The 26074-nt window shown below is 33.6% G+C and overlaps 1 protein-coding gene across 1 annotated transcript; it reads right to left on the bottom strand.

The window, feature by feature from the left end:
* Positions 1 to 1194: 1194 nt before the first annotated feature.
* Positions 1195 to 25755, bottom strand: CycB3 (cyclin B3). Its single transcript, XM_089631121.1, has 8 exons — positions 25647 to 25755; positions 24022 to 24346; positions 23039 to 23316; positions 22314 to 22506; positions 11067 to 11297; positions 6868 to 7023; positions 6550 to 6724; positions 1195 to 4828 (listed from the first exon to the last, which is right to left on the bottom strand). Exons 2-8 carry the CDS (start codon positions 24316 to 24318, stop codon positions 4659 to 4661), a joined length of 1500 nt encoding a protein of 499 aa, XP_089487247.1. The 5' UTR covers positions 24319 to 24346; positions 25647 to 25755; the 3' UTR covers positions 1195 to 4658.
* Positions 25756 to 26074: the final 319 nt, after the last annotated feature.

Raw genomic sequence — 26074 nt, 5'->3', positions numbered from 1 at the left:
TTATTGCCAAAAGGTTAATTATAACAACAATCTCTTTTGTGTTTCGTTTCAAAGACAGTTTTGTCATTCAACTGACGGTTGATCCAATATATATTTCAGCAAGGACTTGACTGGGTGCGCTAGCTAAAGCTAAACTAACCTAACCTAACAGAAGACTTCTAACAGCCACAGAAATTATTGTAAGAACAGGTGTTTCAAAATTTTAAAGTGGTCCATTTCTTGATTTTTTTTCTGACCTATTTTGTGGTCCTTGGATGATTGCTAGGCTTCTTTAACTAGATAGATTATTTTTAGGAGTAGCTGATGTGAGAGTCAACTGGCGATGAGAGTGAAGCCGATGTGAGAGTCAACTGGCGATGAGAGTGAAGCCGATGTGAGAGTCAACTGGCGATGAGAGTCAACTGGCGATGAGAGTGAAGCCGATGTGAGAGTCAACTGGCGATGAGAGTGAAGCAGATGTGAGAGTCAACTGGCGATGAGAGTGAAGCCGATGTGAGAGTCAACTGGCGATGAGAGTCAAGCCGATGTGAGAGTCAACTGGCGATGAGAGTGAAGCCGATGTGAGAGTCAACTGGCGATGAGAGTGAAGCCGATGTGAGAGTCAACTGGCGATGAGAGTCAACCCGATGTGAGAGTCAACTGACGGGTTGACTATTCTAGTCGCTTTGCTATAGCATTCACATGGGTAGTTAATTTAGGTTGGGTTGATCAAAATGTAGACATATCTGTGGCAGTAATTTTTAGTAAGAAGGGCGCACACCCCTGAATAAAATAAGTATGGTATATACAGGCTGTCCAAAAACTCGTAATGTAGCCGGGAAACTGGTAAATCTACACCACTTTTGGAGTCAATTTTGTGGTACAAGATTTTACAATTTGAACTATAATTTTCGAGTGAGAGTCGGAAGTTGGAATTTTTTAGGCTAAATTTGAAAAAAATCGGTTGCTAGGGGGGTAATATCAAATATTAAAATGCGTTGAAGCATAGAACCGGCTCCAAGATTTTTAACCCAAAAAATTAAAATTCAAAATGCTTAGACTGAATTTTATTTTTTGAATTCTGCATGATGTAGATTGAGCAATTTCAGGCTTGTACTACGAGTTTCCAGACACCGTGTACAAATGTGATGTTATAGATTGAAAATGGTGATATAGCAAAAACACATATAATTAGCGATATTTATTTACAACGAAAAACCACTTGAAACACATTACAAGAATGAACATATTGTTAAATATAAATGGCCATGAGCCAATAAACCTCTAAATTTATACTTTTCTATGTTTAAATAAAATTGTCTTAAATAGTGAACATAAAACAATAAAAAAATATAAATTTCTAGCAAGCGTAATTTGTCAAGTTGCAACAACACCAGTCTGCAAATATCTGCACTTCCCGAGGCAATTAGAGACGGCCGTGATAGTCTCCAGGATCCCATTACGAGGCAATTAATTCAATAATACAATTTGAAAGTCAATAACGCGCACTGTACATAAATACGCTTCATACAAACAATTTTTCTATCTTAATGTTTTATTAATTCATTTTTTTTTTCTTCTTAAAAATGTTAAAAAATCCAATCATTTCTTTTATTCCTTATGGCACATAATTTTTTAGAAATAATCATGACCGAAACAGGTCGTTGAATAGATTCCGTGAAATGTTATTTTTTGAGATAACTTCACTCCAACTAGATACCTTTTGCAGAAATAATGTTCTATAATACAATTGTACATAATAGAAAAAAAAAACTTTAATATTTCTAATGCTAATGATATATGTGTGTTATATATTGAACAGGAAACAACAGCTATTGAATAAGAAGTTGTATAGTGAAGTTTAAATAATAAATTAACGGTGAGTTTAGGCCCAATTTAACCACTTAGAATCTTGCATGGAAAACTGCATAAAAAAAATTCCGATCTTATTAACATCTTAAATACATTTGTAATGTTTTAAAATTGAATTAAAAATAGAATTTTTATATTGAGCACAAAATAATATTATTTATTTAATAAGAATTCGCGTTTGACAGATTTGATGGAGATTTTGAACAAACATAACAAACTTTGTGCCTCCAGACCGAAGAGCATCTTTGGTTCATTTTGGCATATGTGCTGTTAATCATGTTTTCTAATTGTTATGTAGAGAGGACTATGAATGGAAAGCTGTATGTAGAATGAACTCTTCTATTGTATGCAGATATGTAGATCAGGTTTATGTATTTGTATTTTCATGAGAAAGGAATATCTCAATTATATTACAAATGGGTGGAGAGCATTAAAATAATTCTCATTGAAACAATGTGGTTTATTGTTAACAGCAAATTACTTTAATAATTACAGACATTCACAGGTAAAATACATAACTAATGATTTTCAATACCACCAGTATTTGTTGTAGATATAAACAGTAAATCCTTCAATTTCATAAATAACTTGATAAAAATGTTACAAACTGGACTTAAAATGTTCTTTCCCTATTTTATTACATTTGCACTGCAAACAAAATCATGCGCACGACGAAAACGGTTACGTCCATTTTTGTGTGTGGATTTGCAATACTCGACAATGGCTTTCGATGCATCCAAAATAACCCACTTTAATCAAGAACCACCCATTCGCTGTTCAAATATTGGCAAAATGGGAGATTTACTTGTTATAAGAAAAAGTTATGGGTACTGAATTCAATTTGATTGTGACATTTGATTCACTTTTTGAATTTTATTTCAAAGTTATGTGCATTACGGAAATGTATACCGAGATGTTAAACATAAGCGTTTTCTAGTTAAAGTTTATTAAATTTCAACATATAAATTAAGTGTAAATACTCGGTGAGTTTATCAAGAAAACCAAGTCAAATTATATTGACTCACTTAGACCGCTTCCAAAATACCAGTCCATACTAAACATAGTACATAAAAAATATTTAAAAATACAGCATTAGAATGTACACATCTAAGATTATAAATTACCTATCAACTTAATACTATGTTAAGGAAATGATATGTGAGCTGACAAAGGAAAATAACAACATGTAGGAATATCTTATTATAGGCCGAGGTAACTGAGGAATTGGAAAATAATAGACCTTATTCTGTTCTTGAAATGGATAAAAGCATGAATAACAAATACAGTGGAAGCTTTGCTTCTTTCTAATTAATGCCTTAATCTTAATTTGTATGGTTATATCATATTGTGTGAAACTCTCTTATTAGGTTACCCAAGGGACTGAACAAAACAAAACTTCGAGGCCTAGTCCGCGGGTTTCACTGTACCACCATTGATCATCCCTGAAATAAGTCCTCTGGGTTTTATTGTTACAGATCGTTTAGCCAGGTTGAAATCTCTTTAACCTTTCCGGGAGTAAGTTATGTAATTCTGGCTGTGCTCTGGGGAGTGAGTTTTTTTTACATAAATAAAGATTTATATTTTTTGATTAAATTTTATGATAGTATGCAAAATAAATAACAGCCGATATCTCTGTCGATAATGATGTAAAATGTTTAAAATTGGTGTAAAGTCACAGGAATATGCCCATAGATGGCAATTCGATGCATATTTACAGGATACGCATCGAATATGAATATGCGACCCCTGTCGTCCATACTCCTTTGGCGAAAGTGTGTACCGTCGCTCATTCGCGTCCATACTCCCGGAAAGGTTAAAAAGACAACAACGCTAAAAATGCCTTTTGATTACACAAAAAATTATTTTTGTATGAATCATTTTTTTCTGCTTCTACTAATATTCTTAACAGCAAATTTGTATTGACTTAAAATAAAGGTAATGCGTATCTAATCGTAAGAATTATAGAATGGCAGAAAATCATTTATTTGACGAGTATGGCAATGTGCAACAGCGCTTAAACCTAGAGATGATTTATTGGTAAACAATCACCCAAACTCAAAGCAATTTTACCCTGTTTTCAGTAATGTCTTTGTTCTGAGCATAAACTTGGTCCTACTTTATTTGCTTCCATTTTTTAATACATAGATTTCCAAACTATAATGAATACTAAGACAAAACATAATAGAAAATATAAATACCTATTCTGTCACTCTTCGGCAAACCACTGTTACATATAGGCATTCTATTCAACTTTAAATTACTTACAAGCTACCTTCAGAGTTAAATCAAAAGTCATAATTCCCCAAAGGCCGGAAAGTTTAAGGAGAACAAATTAGAATTTAAAAATAAAGTTTCAATATAATTTCTTAAAAAATTAAACTTTCAAAAATTCATTTGTTGTAAAGTATTTTTTAAATGTGATTATGTTTTTACAGATACTCATTTATAGCTATCATCATATCGCAATCAGTTCTTCTACATGTTAAAATTTCGAATATTGCATCACTGTCCAAAGTTAAACTAAATATTTTTGAAATACCACTTAAATTTTACAATTTCAACAAAATTAGAGTGAAGCAACAGAAACATAAAATATTATGTATAATATTAAGCACATACATATTTCAGTTAGAATCACCGATTAATGGGAATAATAATGATCCTTTGCTTGTTTTTCACTTTTGATAGCTCATTTCAGACACATCACTTTTATAAGGTCACCCGGGCAATTATCATGAACTGCCAGTGAAAAGTCAATTGCATTTTGTACTTACGTTCAACAAGTAATTAATTTAAATTTGGACGGCCTACGAAGACCTGTTGAGAGAGTCATTATCTATCAACGGTACTTTGGCCACCTCAAAGAATATCTTGTGGGAGTACTTGTTCCGCACGGTGCTCAGAGCTTCCTTGGGCTTCTTGTGGAGGCACATGTTCTGCACTCGGGCCACGGGGAGGATTTCTTCAAGGGTGAACCCTGCAACAATACAAGGAATGTTAGGATCATAAAACAATGTGGAAAGATCTATGAAAACCAATATAATAATATGTACAAACCCATAAATAACCTAAATGTTTGAATCAAATTGCAGGGTGACTTAAGTAGCGTAGCTGTCTATTGTCAGAATAACCAGTTGTTTTTAACCTTTTAAATGCCAGTAGGTAGAAGTGTAGCTGTGCACAGCAGGCCAAGAATGCGAGTTAACTCGCTCTTGGCACAGAAGCGGTTAAATGGTTCGAAATGTCACCACGTCATGTTACGTTGAAAATAAAATTGCAACCAGCTCCAATATACGTAGGTTGTGATTCTCGATAGAAAGTTACAATACAAATGTCATATTAATCAAATCACAAACATGTTTCATAATAAGAAAAACAGAAGAATTCACAAACATTGTCATAATCAAACAGCTATGCATTACGTATGTAAAAAGCCATCTAGAGTTTGCATCAATTGTGTGGTCTCTATTTTATGCATTACATATAAACAAAGTTGAATCGATTTAGAAAAAATTCATAAAATATATTTCTTACAAATACACATGTATTTTTCAAAATTGATTCATTGAGTGTGCGTAGATAATTTTCAGATGTTGCTATATAAAATTAAATTATTTTTATATACCTATATTATACAGATGTCACCTGTGACAGGTTTTTTTTTTAAAAAAACAGCACCATCTGTTGGGCGTAAAAGCAAAATGCGCTATTGTTTCTCTATCTGCACAGAAAGACTGAGCCACGGCAACAGGTGGCGGGGTACAGCTAGTAATAAATAAAAATATAATTTTTGATTTATTACAATTTTGAATACAACGATAAAAAAAATTAAAAATGGCCCACCTTATGTTTATGGTTACAAAAATTATTGATAATGAAAAAAATATAAAACACACATTTTTCATTAGACAAATGTACTACAAACGTTATTGTCACCTCACTTTTTTTGTCGTTTCATATAAAAATTATTAATTTTTTTCAAATTATAAACCTTTGGTTTCATAAAGGAGCACATTTTAATTCTTCTGTGGTTAACTTCTAGATTGGAATATAAAGCATGATGTTTTCTCTTTCTAACACCATTTAGATCATATTTCTCACCATGATGGCAAGGGAGATACAACAATTTCTATGAGACCATTTGAGTTGTTCCCAAAAGTAAAAAAATTAGCTTAAAAGGTAAAAATGTATTCACATCCCAACTAAACTAAACTAAACTACATAAAATATAAACATAATATATATATATATATATATATTTTTAAAGAAAGTCAAACATTCTCGGGTTACGAATAACCTGACAATATTTGAAATTCTCCAACTACAACCACAGTAAGGTAAAAATGTTGCTTGTGTTGTGATGGAGGACTTAGCCAGCTGATGAATTGAACACACTACGCCTGGTGGGACCCAAACGCGATGTCAACTCGGCCACCGACCGGTCATATTATGTAATTTCTGTTAATTTTATAAATATACTGATTCATTGTTTAATTCATAATGTATAAGTATAACGAGGAAATCTATAATTGGTTTCTCAGTTAGGTAAATTGCACTTGTTAACCAAACACTAACCAGCCATATAGGAAACTGTTGATTTCGCTAAAAAAAATAAATAAAAAAAACCCCAATGAAAGGCTTAAGGATTGCTTGTAAGGATGCATAAAATCGACAAAGCAGTTATTGTGTTGTTCTTACCTGTGTAATAAACATGTGTTGGAGTCCAAGTTCCTAAGTTCTTCATTCGAATGGCCAAATATAAAGCTGCAGCAGCCATTTTGCTGTCGGACATGGAGATGACGGCGTATTCCATTAAGCAAAGTTCCAGGACGAATCGGGCTAATGTTAGTGTGGGCATTGAAACACAGGCGCACTGGAAAATACAAAAACAAAAGGTAATGTACACGTACAAGTCTCGCAATCTCACTACATATTATTTCGGTTGTAGGTTTGAGGGTTTCACTAATTGTGTACTGCTAGCTTTGGGTTTCTCTATTAGTTAGTAAATAAACTCACCCTTGCATAGCGCCTCAGGAAGCGGTAGGACAAGGGAATGCCAAGGTCAAACCCAATAACCTTCAGGACATTAATCTCCATGGTCAACAGCTGCCTCAGGTTGTATGCTCCATCACAGATGTATAGGAAGTCGTCCACTAGCGGGGGTATACGCTCCTGAAATAACATTTTCAATTACCCATTTGACTCAAATACATAAAACATAGAATAACGCCTAAGAGAATAATTGAATAACTTGATTATTATTGCGCTTGAACAGCAAGCAGCGTCCAAATTATATCATTATTTTTTATGTTGAAAACATTATCGCTGTACAATTATTTTCATCACGGAATCTGAGTAAAATGGTAGTAAGTTAATCTGAGATATTTGCGTGCGAATCTGTAGGATAACAGCAATGACTTAGATTCAAAAGGGTCAAGGAAACTTGGTTCAAAGATAAAAGACGGTGTAATTTAACCCGTTTGATCCCACGAGGCTGATTCATCAGTCCCACCAGTGTGCGAAAAATTCCAGGGATTTAAAAAAAAATTAGCTTAACTTGGTGATGCGTGTTTCAATAGTTATAAAAAAATAAATTTTTAATTTCTGCATTTTATTTTGAAAATGTAAAATTTGGGTGATTTGCAAGCACTGGTAACACTGGGATGAGTGCATGTATTAGGACTAATGATTTATTTTAGACAAAACACTTACCTAAGCATTAGTGTCTAAAACTTTTTTGCAAAATGTCTACTTATGCATTTCGTTTTTTAATGCAGCGTGGTGCATATATACTTATTACTAGAGATCGGATTATATGCATTTGCATATGCAAATATGCAAATGCATATTTAGACCCTTTTCAGCGGTAGTTGCATATTTTAGCAAATAATTTGAGATCTTGCATATTTACGCTTGATATCGTTCAGATGCCTCACATAGCGACACTATAGACGTCAGATAGCAAGGCGCGCGGCCAGCGAAGCTTAGCGAAGAACTGATAACTGATCTTACTGATCGCTACGGCCGGCGGCCGGAGCGGGGGGGGGAACCTCTCTCATCTTCGCCTGCGCTCGCCTCTACTCGGCTAATTGCCGAAAACAATTCATTCATTCGTATGAGGGGTGATTTGGTATATTTTTATGGTAATTCAGTGAATTGCGAATTTTGTTTTTGACTGGTCGCACGCGCTGTTCTTTAGAGTTTCGTCTAGTGTTTTGTTTGTTTGCACGAAGTTGTACATTGTGAAAGTGAACCATGCCCCCTGATAAAAAAAGTGCCCATACGTGGATAGCTGAATATCCTGGAATATTTACATACGACGGAAAAGTTTTATACTGCCGAGTTTGCGAGAAAAACATTTCTAGCACAAAAAAGTTCCAAATAGACCAGCATGTCAAAACCAGTGTTCATATCGCAGGAGTGCAGAAGAAGGGCCCACGACAACAAGTTTTTACAGTGGCAAGTAGCAGTAACAGTGAAGTAACCTCCAAAGGTAAACAACAAAATCACTTTAGCATGGATCTATGTGAAGCATTTCTTGCAAGCAATATCCCTCTATACAACTGACCTGCCTTGAAGGATTTTCTCAGAAAATATTGTATACATCAAAATATACCGGATGAATCTACTTTACGTAAAAATTACATACCATCAATTTATCTACATGTGCTGGAAGAAATACGCAATGAACTCAAGGATAACATCATATGGATTTCAGCTGACAAAACCACCAACACTTGCGGCCGTTACATTGCAAATTTGATTGTTGGTGCATTAAAACTTGAACCTTCACCTTCCTATTTGGTGGCCTGCAGAGAACTTGAAAAGGCAAATCATTCTACGATCGCCAGATTTGTGAATGAGGGTATAAAAAAAATATTTCCTGAATCTTGCTTCCTGAAAACTGCCAAATATCCCTTTACCTCCTGAGCCAGTAATAACACGTTGGGGTACATGGATCGAAGCTGCGATGTTTTACCATGAACATTTTGAAGCCATCAAGGGTGTTATCAATGACTTCGATAGTGCAGAGGCTTTGGCAGTTTTCCAGTGCAAAGAATCGTTTGACGACGCCAGTATTAAAAAAAAACCTAGCTATGATTACCACTCATTTCGCCTACATACCTGCAAGTATAAAAACGCTTGAAACTCATGGATTGGCGTTGAATGCATCTATTCAGGTTATGAAGGAAATTCGCCTTATGAATTCCTCGTTGCCAAAGCTATTCCCGAGTAAACTCAAAGAAAAATTTGAAAACATACTGAATAATAACCCAGGGTTTGAACCTTTGTGCCAAATTGATAACTTCATCAACGGGGCAGGTGAAATTTTGCCCGGAACAATAAGTTCAAAAATCGCACCCAAATTTAAATTCTGTCCAGCCACATCAGTAGACGTAGAACGTTCCTTTTCCGCTTACAAAAATATATTAAGCGATCGTAGATACAATTTGTCTACAGAACATTTAGAACAGTACTTAGGGCCGTCTGTTTCAACGCTAGCTATAGTAAAAGTAAGAATAAAAGTAAATGCTAAAGTTAAATTTCACCAAAATGCGTTTTTCAATCAATTTAACTCCTGGTTTGACGTCACTTTTAACTTTTGTTTTAACTTCCCGAAATCCGAGAGTTACTCGCGAGTTATTCGCGATTCTCGAGTTACTCCGCCATTTTGACATATTTGACAGTTCTATACGCAAGGTTCTTCTGTTGAGTGTTGTTACGAAACGATTATCATGATTAATATTATCGAAGATGACAGTAGTGAAGATGAATTCGTCATGCAATATGTTTTACAGCGAAAGCCAAAAACATTTCGACCCCGTGTTAATAATATGGTCATTTGGGATGATTCCGAATTTTTGGCACGGTATCGCATGTCGAAAGAGCTTGCAAAATTTGTGACGGATCAAATTGAGGGAGATTTTACGACTACTGGAAAGTAAATTATATTTTTTTTCCGTGTAATATCGTATATATTATAACAAGTCGTCATTTATTTTTAAATACCCACAGAAATATTTTTCTAGGAACAAAACAATGTAATAAAAGTATATCTTTTTTCATAAACTTTGGTATAAAACTTATTATTATATTAAACCCTGTATATAATGTTTCAATATACATATTATAATTGAAAAGAAACTATGTAATAAATATATAACTTTTTTTACAAAGTCTGGTTGCAATTATTAATCAAAGGAAACTAGCCCCTCCAATACTCTCAAGAAATTATTCCTAAAACTATAAATCGATCTTCATCATGTAAGTAAAAATTAAATTCTGAAATAAAATATTCGTACACAATAACAAACAAGAAGTCAGAAGAGGTTATAATGACCCACAACAAACTTCTGTATTTTGACTGATTTTGACAGTCACTTAACCAGAGATCATATTTAATCTTCGGTGTGGCCGTACCAAAAAATAATGCCGTACGTTTTTCCACGTAATTTCGAGGAATATTCTGCTTTTTAGACTGGCCACACAAGTAACTGTTACTTTTGCATAAAGGCACTTGAAACAGCGCGCGGTCCGATTTAACATGCTTGTTACTTTAACTAACAGTTAAATTTTTAACTTAGCTCACGATTTAGCATTCTGTTGAAACAGACGGCCCTTAGTCATATACGTTTTTAAAGGTAAATTCTAAATTTTATTGTTAAATACATTTTATAATTGATATTTTCGAAAATATAATTGTTATCCTTGAGAACTAATAGCTTACTAAAATAAAAAAAAAATATGTAAAAATACGACTTCCTGTATTATTTCATGTTGCATATTTTGACCCTTTTTATGGATTTTCGTGCATATTTTAGCTATTTTTATTGCATATTTGCATGCATATTTTGGGCTATTTTTGTTGCATATAATCCGGTCTCTACTTATTACGTATGTTAAACGGTATTCTGTGAAATGTATCCCCCCATCCAAAAACAGAATTAAGGTTATTACAATTACATACATTAGAACAGATGTACATAGTCCCAGAGAGGGGTTGTACATGACATCATCTTTTGAGTATCTTGTCTTTTTCATGCAAGGAAGAGGACGATCGTAGATGAGGTAAGTATGACCTCTCTCCGGGACTACTTTAATATAGTATTTTTACACATATCAGCAGTTTTACACACAAAATCCTGAATCAACTTGTTTACATGCATATGTTGATAGGTTGACATTTTGATTGAATCGCAGAAAATAACACTCACATCAAACTTGGAAGCAATGAACAGCGAGGCCGCCCCGAGAAGCTGCAGGTCCTCCTTGCCAGTGACCTCCTTGCAGAGGAACAGGTCCACCAGCTTCACGGCCAGGTACAGGGTCTCGTGGTTCAGCTCAAAGCTCTCCTGGACCTCCACCATCCAGTCCACCAGCAGGGCCCGCATGCCCCCCGTCAAGCACTTCTGGCGGGACATATAGTCTTCGATGACAAAGGATACCTGGGAAATTCAAGATGATATGAGTAAAACTACAAAATTATGAGACTATAATTTCAGGTTATTTATCTGTACTTCTGTATGAAATTAGTAATATGTTTGAATGCAAACAAACAACCGCTTTAACTAATCAAACTCAGCGACCACTAAGTTCAAATTTGCTCACATACAATTTCCTTATCGCCAATAATGCAACTGAGCATAATTTTAGTGTACACTTAGGCCATCCGCTCACGAGGCTACTAACAAAACTAGCTAAAAAGCGGTTCCCACACTACGCAACTTATCAAAGACCAGTTTTTAATGGCGACGCACCTCGGTCTCTTGCAAGTCGCCGTATTGGCCCCCGGCCGGTGGGTTTCAGTTGCCAGTTGTATCTCACAAGCTACCAGTTTTCGAGAAATTTGTGATATGAGGTTGAATAAATTACCTTGCATTTTTTTAATATACTGCTGTGCTAAGTAAATACAAAGTAATTCACACGGGAGTCATTCTCCAGAATCAAAGGTCAAAGTTTTGCAGTTTTGTTCAACCTTTTAGCATACTAATTACCATACTTAATTACCTTTATAATCTTAAAAAATATTATGTCTAAATCTCTAATATGTTAAATTCTTAAGTTATCAATAAGTTGTCCTCTCCTAACCACAAGCGTCAGCTTTTGTAGGAGAGTGTATAAAATATGCTTAAATATGTTATATTTTGTAAAAAAAAAAAACTTATACTTGGCCTAAGGTACTGATTTTTTGTCAAAACACTTGTTCTATATTATTTGTTTTAAAAAGGTTTTTAAAATATAATAATATCTGTTGAAAATATGCGATTTTCTGTTTTTACTTACCAATATAAATAATATATTTTGAAAGTAAGTGAAAAAGCAGTATAAATAGAATACGTCACAAGAGCAAATAAATAATATAAGAACGGTGTGTTCATCATGATTTGATTCTGTAAACATTTTTGAATGCGAAATGACAGTGATGGCTGAAGTGTTCTCATTCATTCTATGGTTATTTTCAATTTCTTATGGGTATCGCCGTCATAAGCCACCCCAAGTGGTTCGCTACGTTTAGTGACTCAGCAGGGTGTACGGGTTCATGGGGTGAGGTATGTCTAGGTCTTGGCGGCAGATGCGTTTGTCCACCTACTGCGTGGCGAGCCAGAACGGGAGAGACTGATTGAGGGGAGTCTTTTGACTTTTCCAGCCGGACTCTCCATCCATCCTACCTAGACACAATGACCCTCACCTAACCACCCTTTATACCTTTTTCCTTCCTTCCCAGAACTTCCTCTCCTTCCATTCCATACAGCATCCCCAAGGATGAAGTAGGCCCTGAGGGAATTTTTTTCCCTCAGGGCCTCCTGAGTGAAGCTAATTTAAAAAAAAAAAAAAAAAAAAAAAGCCGAGATAATTGGTGAAAACTTAAACTTGAGTTGCGTCGATAGAGAAGTTTCGGTATACCCATGAGCGAAAGGCCTTGAATTTAAGCAAGTTTTTGCAGTGGATTTAACATCACGAAATAATGTTGAAATATCAAAATATATATACAGTGGTAAAATACATACATATTTATTTTTTATTCACACAACGAGGAATTCAGGCACCATCGTTAAAAGGACTACTTATTTTATTTTCGAAGAATAAAATAGTGATACTACAATGCGAGTTACTTGTAGACTGTCAGATTCATTTACTGACAAATCAATTTATTTTTATTTATTTATTCAAAAAAACAGTTTTTAACATAAAAAACGTACTCTGCACATCTCACTAGGGCATTCCTGTATCAAGATGTGCAGCTTTACAATTATATCATTTAAAACAATACAAATATGTAAACTTAATATAATAATAACTTTAGATTTAAACCTAAAAAAGAAAAGTTTATGACACGGTCGTTTCGTGACCGGTAGACAAAAATAAACAAAATTTTAGTAACAAATGTATGAAAAATAAAAACAAAAATGTCAACAAAAGAAGCACTGGTAAGTAAGTTGACAACAATAATATTCTTCTGTTAACTTAAGTACAAGGTACCTGTGCTGGCTTATCAGACACAAGCATAGGGTAACCATACTAACAATTACAACATGGATAGTATGAATAATAAATTATAAGAAAAAATAAAATAACTAAATAAAAATAGGTAAATAATAACCGATAGGTGAGTAAATAATATAATAAAAAGTAAGTAAGTAAATAAATTAGCTAGATAGTAATTAAAGTAAATAATAATACGAGAATTAAGTATATAGTAATAAGTACATAAATTATTGTTACTATTATTTACTTATTAATATAATATTAAGTAAATAATAATAACAATAAGAAGTAGCGATTTTTGGACTAAAATTTGGAGTAAAGATATAAAACATAACGAGTCAAGTCCCTGGATAGAAAATGAAGCACTCAATTTTTCAGGCATTGAACAAATGAGTTTTTCTAATATATCGGTTGAATTGTTAACCAAAATTATTAAAAATACTCATAATTGGAAAGCCACGGGTTGCGATTGGATACATAATTTTTGGTACAAACGTCTAACTACTTTACATCCTCTTTTGGCAAAAAAATCTTTCAAAATTTGTCAGTCAACCACAAAATTTTCCAAATTTTCTAACTAATGGCATTACTTATATGTTGCCCAAAAGCGAAAATATTAATAATCCCTCTCAGTACAGACCCATTACATCGCCGTCATAGGCCAATACATGTTTACCGACAATATACAAAATTTTAACCTCTTGCTTGACAGATATAATATATACTATATATACACAGCGATTCACTATTTGAAGAGTTACGAGTTCTAGATGTCAGACAATTATACATGAGGAAAATAATTTTGAACACTCATAAAAACCGTCATCTCTACCCATCTATCGACCACTCTCACGACACCCGACACTCACGGAGGAATCCAATCGTACCACCCACAACCAAAACTTCACTTGCTCAAAGACATTTTTCATTCCTAGGCCCAAAACTTTACAACTTTATACCTGATGCTTGGAAAAAGGAAAGCATAGGTGCTCTTCGTAAATCGATCACTGTCTGGCTTCACCAATTAGGGAGAAAAGAGTGTGAACTCACACTTTTCCAAAAATAAAACAAACAAAATATCAAACACATTAAGAAAACAAGAAAACAAACAAAACTAAACAAACCAAACAACAAGTTAACATCAGTTAACTTTATAACTTTTTGCTTTTAATCTTTTATAATAATATTTTTCTTTTTAATGTATCATTATTTTTTAGTTATATATATACAGGGTGTATCGGCACGTACCCGACAAACTTTAACCAGCTATTCCTTAGCATATTTGGAGTAAAAAATCTTATGTGCACTTTGCTGTCCGGTAACGTTTTTTTTTAATAAAAAATTTATTATTCATATTTTCACCACATGTCACCACTGTTTTATCCTTTGACAGAGTTTGAAAACCCATCTGGCAAATATTTTATTCGAATTCCGTTGAATAATGCACGTGTGTACCTATATTGGCGCACGTTTTCAGTCACAACGAAATAGTACGGCACCATTCGTCTCATTTTTAACTATTATTATTTAGTGTGTGCGAAAGAGCGAAGACGCTTTTTGACATACTTGCTTATAACAGCTGTTTAACACGAAACGCAATGCCAATGACAGTGATGTAGTGTGGAAATTTTAATTTTTTTTATTTTTAATTGAAAAAAAAATGCTACCGGACAGCAAAGTGCCCATAACATTTTTTACTCCAAATGTGCTAAGGAATAGCTGGTTAAAGTTTGTCGGGTTAGTGCCGATACACCCTGTATATTTTTTTAGTTATGTATATATTATATTACTTTTCTTTTTTTTCCTTTTTTGTTTTTGTTCTTACAAAATATGTATGCGTGCATGAATACTAACTCAATTTTGACTGTCCTAAAACGGGAATTCCTCCTAGTTGGGCAGTCAAAGTATTTTTTATCTACATGTGTCATTGTATCATCACCTGTACTAAATAAATAAATAAATAAATAAATAAATAAAATAAATAAATAAATAAAATAAATAAAATAAATAAATAAATACTCATTTAGATGAAAAAAATATTTTATCTGAACACCAAAAAGGTTGTCGCAGAAAACATATGGGATGTAAAGAACAATTAGTTATTGATTCTGTAATTCTAAAACAGATTCAAACTCGAAAACGTAATTTACATACTTGCTATATAGACTACCAAAAGGCTTTCGATAGTGTCCGGCACTCGTGGCTGATCAAAGTATTAAATATATATAAAATTAACCCCATTATTATTAGCTTTTTGGAAAATATTACGTACTTTTGGAATACCAATTTACTTATCAATTTAAAAGGAAAGAATATAGTAATACCGGGCATTTCAATTAAAAGAGGAATTTTTCAAGGAGACTCATTGAGTCCTCTTTGGTTTTGTTTAGCATTGAATCCTCTATCTAAAATGTTAACACATTGTAGTCGGGCGCTTCAAACAATAGACTCTAGCCTGTAGCGGGTGTTTTTCGCGATTAGCATAAAAATATATCGCTTTCTTAAAATTGATACAATTTCTAAGGACGGGTTGTTTCGGAGAATTTGAACAATTCATCAAATTTCAACGTTCATTTTCGGGTTCTGTGAAAGACTTATTCAACTTCTGTTATTATATCATTGTAGGCTAGTTGCTTGACAAAACTGAAATAAAAACAGAACTTGAAAAAATCTTTCACAGAACTTGAAAATGAACGTTGAAATTTGATGAATTGTTCAAATTCTCCGAAACAACCCATCCTAAATCAAATAATATTTTCGATTGAAATTTTCAAAAAATCAAATATGACACTCGATCATCAAAAATAAATTATACTTGCTTTGATTACATCATAATTTCACCACATTTCAAAGCTGAATATAAAAACCTGATATTAATTCAGTAAATAGCATTCAATATTCAATATTTGAAAATTCCATGTAAAAGATAACATGTTTATTTATATCATATAGTTATATAATAAATAATAATATATATTTGCCATGCCTGCAATTTTACAATCGCTGGATGTGTGAAATCTGATCGCGTAAATATTGAACAGTGTCGCCTAAGGCCGAATGCGAACACTGAATTACTCATAAGTTTAATTGCTTCTTGTCAAAAAAGAGTCGGTTGCCTCGCCTAATTGAAGAGCCAATTCCACTTATGAATGATAGTATTTATTCTTTCAAGGAATCAGTACACTTCATATGTTGATAATCCATCACACACCAAAAGTACACGTATCATTGGCTTGTAAGGACATTTTTGTTAAAGATAAAGTCCTATAAAATGCTAATATATTCAAATAATAAAATACCAAACAGTAAACAAAACATTGCGAGCGGTATGAAAAATAGTCCAATACGTGACTATTTTTGATGACTCAAACTAAACTGAAGATTGAGATCGCATAAAAACTGTAGATTTCTGGCGATGCCTTTACAAGCGGCACACTAGCCAATCCGGACAAGGCATCTCAAATAACGTCGACAGAGTGTCGCCTAGAATCCAGGTAGCAAATTACCCTTCAAGACGTTTTATTTCACGCTGATAACAAACCCGTATAATGCCGTTTCCCGCCAAAAACCGACAGTCGACAAAAACGGCATTTGCCGTGTCCCGCAGTTGACCGACAGTCCGCGAAAAACGGCAAATGCCGTGTCCCGACGACAATGTGTTAATTAAAAGCAAGGAAAAGTTTGGAAAAAAGTTAAGGGTAATACAAGGGAGAGTAGTACAATTTCGCATTTATTATTTATGGATGACATAAAATTATTTTCGAATTCTGAACAAAATTTAGAGAAAATGATCGAGGTAGTTAAAAACTTTTCAGATGATATCAAAATACTCTTGGTTTAGATAAATGTAAAACGATCCATATAGAGAAAGGCAAAATTGTAGATGGGGACGAGAGTATATTTAGAAATTTCCAAATTACTAGTATGAAAAGGGATGAGGTATATAAGTATTTAGGATACCCACAATCAAATAGATTAGACCATACTAGTATTAAAAATTAGATTAGGATTAAATTTCAAACTAGGATCAGGAAAATTTTAAAATGCAATCTATCTGCTAAAAATTTAGTAAAAGCAATAAATACTTGGGCAATACCTCTATTAACGTACTCATTTGGCATAATTAAATGGTCTAATACAGATTTAGATAACTTAGAAAGATTAATTAGAACTACGCTAACAAAGTTTAATTGCCATCATCCAAATTCAGCTATAGAACGTGTACGGGACCCAGTTAGTGAAGCCCGCACAAATACTGCAAATTCAATAGGGCACCGGCACACATTGACGACACCTTGATCTGAGAGTTTTTGCAGGGGCAGTAGGAAAACATTAAATTAAACAAGTATTACTTTTCCGAGTACTCTTACTTACTTACTTACTTACTCTTACTTCTTTACTTCTCTATTTATTGGACACAATTATACATTACATTTCACACATGTTCAATGAGAGTAATTAGCGATCACCCTTATCTCTTCACTGTGTTGAACAAAACAAAAAAATAGTTTTTAAATGTATGGTGGCGCCGAAAATCCATTAATATTAACTATAGCAGTCGCACATTAAGGATGTGGGATAAGCATTGAGGTGTGGAATAATATTATAGTATCATATTTATTTATCATTCATTATATTTATTCAATATAATATCATATTTGTTTTATCAAAAATATTAAGGATATCGTAAAAACTTGAGATCTTGTTATCTCATAATGACTTTGGCTCTGTACGTCCAATATAGAGAGTTAATTTACCTAGAAATTTAGGAGGTAGAGGTATAGTCAAAATAACTTCTTTGAAACATAATCAGGTAGAAATGCTAAGAACTTTTTTCCATAGGAAATCTCATAGCTCAGAAATGCACAAAATAATTTGCAAGGCAGATAGAAATATTACACCTTTAAATTTATACGATGAGAATGCCAACATTTTTATAAATCCCAACCAGGAATTATTAGATTCCTGGTCAAATAAAATTTTACACGCAAAACACTTATCTCAACCAAACGTATGTTGACAAATTTTCGTCAAACAAATGGTTGAGTATTGGAGAGTTGAGCGCAGAAATAGAAGGATTTATGCTTGCTATTCAGGATAGAGTCATTAATACTAAAAATTATAGAAAGTATATAATCAAAGATACAAATCAAATTGATGATTTGTGTAGAAAATGTTTGGCTTTTCCGGAAACTATAGAAGATATTATATCGGGATGTTCTATATTAGCACCGCCCGAGTATACATTTAGGCACAATCAAGTTTTAAAAATAATTCACCAAAATTTGGTAATTAAACATAACTTGATTGACTGCCATAATATAGTACCATATTATGAATACGAACCAAATTCATTTTTAGAAAACGAATTTTATAAAATATATTATGATAAAACTATACTAACAGACCGAACGATTAGTCATAATAGACCCGATCACAGACATAGGAATTAATAGACGAGAAGATAATGGCGAGGGGTAAAATCAACTGTTGAAGAACGAAGGGCGTAAGGCTGACTGTGATTCGTCAATAAATCAATCTGACAGTAAATAGGCATCTCGCATTATAATATCACCATTTACTTCTTAAAAGTAAAATCTGCTTTTGAATGAATAGACATTTTTACATGGGAGCGCAAATTACTCGCCACGTTATGAACAAATTTGCGAAGTCCAAATTCGGAAAAAAAATTCGGTTATATTTTCAGAGTCGAATATTTCGTTTAAGTATTTAGTTAAGACACTTTTATAAATGTTCATAATTTACTTCCCAGCAACCAACCAGCTTTGTGTTTCGCGTCCAGACGTTTCTCGATGTGATAGTATATGTTTCTAAAACTGATCTATATTATACGATGTGAATATGCTTAAAATAAAGTAAAATAATGCTTATATATGGAATGTAATACGACAATTGGGTTTATTCTCTTTTTCAAATCTATTTTTACAAGTTTTCATAGTACAAGTCAACATTTTGCCGTGTTATTTCGTAAAATGAACCGATGATGCCTCGACCATAGTTCGCACAAGAATGATGACGTCATGTTTTCAAATTTCACTTGAGGCCATACGCGAGCACAGCCGGCTCCAATGGAACCGGTATGGGGAGTGGGGATAATACGCTTTTAATCACTTAGGGCAGGTCTATTAATATTCATATGTCTATGGACCCGATATAGTTTTACATGACAAAATTAAAAAAATAACTTATATCATTGATGTCGCTATTCCAAATTCCTGTAATATTAAAAAATCTGTTAATGAAAAAATAAGAAAATACACAGATTTAGGAAATGAAATAAAAAGAATTTGGCATTATCAGACTATAATTTTTTTTTTGTTTTTTAATGAGTTTTATTATTCACAATGTACATTTGTTACGTATAAATTTTATTAATTAGCGACCGGTTTCGACACGTTCGTGTCATTAACTAGCTATTTTAAAACTGAGTTTTACTAAAAGTTCGTGTCATTAACTAGCTATTTTAAAACTGAGTTTTACTAAAAGTTTTAAAATACATAGCTAGTTAATGACACGAACGTGTCGAAACCGGTCGCTAATTAATAAAAATTATACGTAACAAATGTACATTGTGAATAATAAAACTCATTAACCTCTCAGACAAAGACTTTTATTTACTGTGTGTTCCTTTGAGAACTGTCAAAATGAGAAAATTTTTGTGTTATTTACGAGTTTTGCTAAAAGCTTCATAACTCACGTTTTGGGAAACGTAGCCTCATTCTAAAAAATGTTTTGGAAAGATTATGAAATTCACTATTGTATTGTGTTGTTATACGTAAATATTTGCATTTCTAAATATACATTTTATGAAAACGTCAAAAATATGTAAAAATCGCTGACCATTATTTCAAAGCCGTGAAAAATGTACTTTTTTCTGAGTATTGTAAAGAAATAACACTTTATATATTGAAGAAATATAATTTAAAACTATTAGTCACCTCAAAATATTAACCATCCAAACTAAAATATTTTTAATAAATTATTTAGAAACGCAATAAATTATGAACGAACAAGATGACAGATCCAATCGGCTTAGATAATGCACCTCTACGTTCCATAGATATTCTTGAATACAGACGTGTAGCGTTATTCATTATCGATACTCTGTTTTTTAAATCATGGCAATCCGTATACTAGTGACGGAAATAAATCGATTTTTGTAAAATCTCGCGCGTTTACGTGAAAAGACGTTCTAATGTCTTGACCGCTATTATCATGTTTACGTCTTTTGACGTTCTAATGTTCTGAGTGTTTAAAAAACAAAAAATGTCTAGAAATTGTTACATAGTGAATGCCAAAGAAATACAAAAAAAAGACTATAAAAATATTACAATTTGTTATTTCGGCTACTGGCATTATACATAGCTCTCTCATTAAAAATTTAGGCGTATTAGATCTATCAAAAAATTTATATATTAAGATGCAAAAGTCGGTCATTTTGAATACATGTAGGATAATGAAAGAGTTTTTAAATATTTATGTTGAGGGATCAGTAGGATTTATAGGCCCTGTTAGAAGTTCTACCGAGCCGAACCCTCTGATATGAAAATATCTGGAGTCGGTGAATTATTTTCCCATTTGATCTCTGGTGAGTTGACGTGTTGTTCGTGTATTGTTTTGTATTTATTTTGCTTATATAATGCACTTGCATAATGTTGATTGACTAGATCAGGGCTGTCCAAACCACGGCCCGCGGGCCGCATGCGGCCCGCGATTTAGATTATTGCGGCCCATTGAACCTTTTTTTAACCGACTTCAAAAAAAAGTCCGGAAACAGGAATTGATTTTTTTAAGCTCCTCGCTGAACGTTTCCCGAAACTGACGAATTTCGGGCAAAAAATGGGCTCGATGATGGGCAGTACCTACCTTTGTGAAAGTGCATATTCAACAATGAAGTTTATTAAATCGAAATACAGGTCTTCATTGACAGATACTTCACTTAAACATGCACTGCGCTTAGCTACCACTAGTATTGAGGTTGATGTTGACAGAATTGTAAAAGACAAATTAATGAAAAAGTAGATAATAAAATAACGATATTACGTATTATTACCAGTATTTTATTTTTATAAATATTTTGCGGCCCACCAATGTATTTAGTCTTTTTTATTGGCCCTGGGTCCCATCTAGTTTGGACACCCCTGGACTAGATGATCATTTGTGGAAAAGTGTGTGGAAGGGTTTAGTTTTTCCTATGGGGAAGATTTAACCCGGACAATCAAATCGGAAGTTAATATAATAACAAAAAGTTATTTTAGAAGTAAATAAGTACATGCGCAGTAAGTAAATAAGGATTGTATCGAAACAGAGCTTCCACACGGAATTATGATATAAGCGACAACATGGGTGATCCAAAATCATCACTCTCATCTAGTACAGAGATTTTGACCATTTTCTTGAATGAATTTAACGTACCTATAGTTTTTATATTTTCTCCAAGCATATTATATAGCAACGGAGCTTTATATGAGAAACTCCTTTGTCCGAAGGATGTTCTGGTATACACCGGCTGATACATAGAAGGGACACGCCCATGCCACTTCCCACGCAAGTTGGTCTGTTTCCTCACCCTTATGGGCAGCTCCGTCTCTTATTTAATCTATGGTTACATGCCATAATAAAAAAAAATGTTACAGTGGAGGTCACTCAGTTTTATTAGTGAGTGTTTCGTTTAGTCTTTAAGGATGATTTATGGAAAACACTGTTCACTGTCATAATCGAGATGACATTAAACTCCACAATATTAACATATTAGCTATCTACTACCTACAGTAGTGATGTGACATACTTGACAATAGTGATGTGACAGTGAGAGCAGCAGAAAGTATTTAATTTGAGCGGCAGCAAATCAGTTTACATGATATTTAGCATCTCATGACACTAACTTGTAATGAAAATATATTATGCTTTAAGATTTAAACTTAAACGAAGACTGAATAAATATTTTTACAAACCTCGCGGCTTTTCAGATAATTGAAAATATCCATTGCATAGTGAGACACCTGGAAAGGATCATTCCAATTGACCTTATCAAAGTCAGAGACTCCTTCCGGAACTATTGAGATTTCTTCAATCTTGTGGATAGCCAGCTCCTTAATTTTGTTGGCAACCTTTTCTGCACTATTGGTCGTAGTGTTAACAGTGGACCTGGGAAATACATTTTGCTACATTAACACAGTGAATAAATAATGGAATGCATCAAAATAAGAACTAATGTCGGTCAATAGTTTGTTGGATAACCTACCACTGCCCAACTGGGTGGCGATATATAATTAAAATTTAATTGCCGGCAACCCGGGCATTTATTGAGATAAAAAAAACATTATTAAATAAGTCGGAGTTGATAAATTTTATAGAAAAAACAAAGCATATAAATCAACAGAAGAAAAAAAACCACAAAATATCTTGTTAATAAAAAGGTATGTAAAAAATTTAAGATATAATTACGGGTATACAGGGGCGTTCTTATAAGGCGGAACAATAAAAATTAAAACATTAGTGAGACCAAATGTTAACCATAAAAGATAGTTAAGGCCACGATAAACAGCGAAAAGGAAGACTTGTTCAGGATAGATTTATGGATACTTACATGTCTTCAACAGCCGATACGTACAGTGATACTTCACTGAATTCATCACTAAGCCTCGAGGTTTATAAAGGTAAACTTATGGATACTTACATGTCTTCAACAGCCGATACGTACAACGATACTTCGCTGAATTCATCACTAAGCCTCGAGGTTTTGTTGGAGTAAGCACTCTTCACAGATTCATTAGATCTGTAGGCCTTGGTATTGTTGATTTCGGCTTTGGCATATGGTAAGGGCTGCAGTTTAGCAGCCTCTCTGGTGGGTGCGGGCTGCACACTCTTCACAGTGTTTTCTTTGTTAACAACTTTGGCACCGCTGTGTCTTTTGGTTAGTGGAGCTATGTTTTCTTGACATTTCTGCTTCAAAACCTAAAAAGAAAGAATATTAATATTGACTAACTTCCCTGACTACTTCCTGTTTCATTAATTATACTGAAAGTATAAATAGATGTAAATAATATGAAAAGAATGAAGAATTAAGTAATGGTGTTAATTAATTTGCTGCAGGCTAAAGCCTCGACAGAAAATACTATGTGATAATGACATATTTATGCAACCTTCTTTGTTATTGTTTATTTATCCAATTAATATGTTCATACAACTAGGAAGTGCATAACATATAGCATACATGTTCACTGCCAGCTTTGTACTGTGTAAGATTACATGGCACTTTTAGTTGTCCATGAAAAAGTATTTTGGCTTGGTCCACCCATGGGAATAAGTAGCAATTGGGAAGAGAATGATACAACTCCCATGGAGTGATTGGAAGCAAATGTGTTAATGTCCGACCTTGACTCCCTAGTCTGCATATAGAGTGTAGCTAGGGCGATCCTAGTAGACATAATTAAAGGGAGAGGGTTGCTGTCGAAGGAATAGGTTGAAACAGGGAGAAAGCACAACAGCTTTTGGCCTGAGTGATGAAAGTGGGAGCTATGCCGTCTGTACCAATAACAATAAAATCTCTCTGAAACAAAAGACTCTTAAGTAGATGTGAAACAGGGTTCCAGGGTTAACTCAGGAATTTCACATGAGTAAACAAATCAATAAAACCATAACAATACATGAAGTATTTACCTTCAATGAGGGTAGAGTCTTAGCTTCCACAGTCACTTTCTTAACAAGGATATTCTTGTTGTGTTTGTCGTTCAGGAGACCTTTGCCCACAGTGTTGTTGGTAATGTCTCCGAAAGCTGCCCTCTTGGCTGTGGTTTCCTTCAGGGGACTGCCGGCTTTTCGTTTCCCCACAGCTTTGACTGTCTCTTTGAGGGTCTTGGTAGGATTTCCATTGCGACTCCGCGTGCTGACCCCGTTTGTGAAGATGCCGTTGATGCCGCCCAGGGAAGCCTTGCTCGCCAACTTGATTGGCGCCATCTCGTATTTTTGTTTATTATAGAGTTATCTGCAAATTACCAAAATAATCATTATGGAATATTATTGATAAAAGCAAGATATAATGAAATTATAATAGTAAATTTCCCTGCACTGTCTGTAAAGATTAGATTTAACAGTCATTAGAAGAGATTTTAAGGAAATTCCTTATCATTTTTGGTTTGTTCCCCACATAAAAAACAATGTTAATGGACTTTGCACAATGTTAGAATTAGTAAGAGAAACTTAACAGGGTATTTGAATGGATATTATGTAATAGGAATAACAGGGTTCGACCCCCCGCGAGCAAAGTCACAAAACAACAGTAAAAAGTAAAAAGTAAAAAAGTAAAAAAAGTAAAAAAAAAAAAAAAAAAAAATTAAAAAATTACGCATAATCCGGTGGAATATCAAGCCCAACATTTGTAGCTAGGTTAATCGACAGTTGATGAGATAACTTTGGTGAGATAATCATTATAAAGTTATAGAACTCCAACTGAACAATTGCTCTTACTGCTATATAATGGAATTTTATAAGCAATAATAGTATAAAAGAGTGAGATATTAAGATCGCACGTATTGAGTGAATTCTCTATATTCCCAAAGTCCCAAGCCTCCCAAGAATTTGTAGAATAAACATAGAAAAACATTTACGGAATAACGGGCATCCGAATAAAATATGGCGGTAAACTTCATACCACTTCGATGGAATGTTGTTTATAAAGTTCCACGCGAAAACATTTGACAAATATTAAATCTAATGCAGTATAGCGATACTCAACGAAAAAAGTGGTGAAATATCAACGTAATTAACTGACTAACATATTCAAACTGTGGTGTTGCAAAGTTTGGTTAACGATTAACGGTCTACCTACATAATAAACATTTCTAGGTAAAATTATTGGTTATTATTATGAAACCACGTTTTGTCCGTAATATTCCGAGAAAAATATCATTTTATTTTGGATAGGCAGGCAATCATTCATTCTGAAACAAATGCAACCCATGTGATGCATCACCATAATAATCGTTACCTAGGTATCACGTAAGGAGGGATTTCACAGTTGCAAATATAACAAAATATGTTCCTACACAATACGATCAATCTCAATAATTTAATTATAAGCCTAATTACAATAAACGCACAGCACGTAGTACAATTTGCATTGTAAGTTATATTTGTTGGTGGAAAATCAATCGGGGCATTCTTCATAACATGGTTGTATGGGAACCTTTTTGAATCGAGTTTATAACAGTTATGAATGAAAACTATTCCTGAACAGACTATAATTATTATATTATATTACACAAACAATAATAAAGCGTACTTACCAAAAGGTTCAGGTTATTTACACATTAACTACGAAATAAATAACGATAAAATACTGTCTAAAAACCGTTTTTTATCAAGCGCACGTAAACTTCCGAATGTTTCAATGACCGTTGCTCTGAAACGATATGATTGGCCACATTCAATTTTCATCCACCAATCAAAGCAACCTTTGTGTTGCTATCTTAGAAAAATACATCCTCTATTGAAGGTAGGCGTCAGAATTATCCGAATTAATATTTTATTGCAGTTAAAAAACAGTCTGGGTTCAAACCAGTATTTACTATCAACCATATTAAGTAAAAAATATTAGTACTATTTAAAATTGATAATCGTGTGGAATGCGAGAGTAATTCTTTAAAACAATTTTTTAAATAAAACATATGCTTTCCTCGACATGGTCACACCGACCACTGAGTGTCAAACGTCA

This window comes from Hesperophylax consimilis, chromosome 4 (genome assembly GCF_061612785.1).
Source record: "Hesperophylax consimilis isolate HC1 chromosome 4, BYU_Hcon_1.0, whole genome shotgun sequence".
Lineage (NCBI taxonomy): Eukaryota > Metazoa > Arthropoda > Insecta > Trichoptera > Limnephilidae > Hesperophylax > Hesperophylax consimilis.
The sequence above is the reverse complement of the archived record's forward strand: the minus strand, read 5'-3'. Positions and strand labels throughout refer to the sequence as shown.

Bases quoted from the DNA above. Each gene is read 5' to 3' on its own strand.
- CycB3 (XM_089631121.1), bottom strand. From the start codon at position 24,318: ATGGCGCCAATCAAGTTGGCGAGCAAGGCTTCCCTGGGCGGCATCAAC. The intron at 22,507-23,038 runs GTAAGTATCCAT...TGTATTTCCCAG, and splicing joins GTATCGGCTGTTGAAGACAT to GTCCACTGTTAACACTACGA. The intron at 6,725-6,867 runs GTGAGTTTATTT...TGTATTTTCCAG, and splicing joins TCCTGAGGCGCTATGCAAGG to TGCGCCTGTGTTTCAATGCC.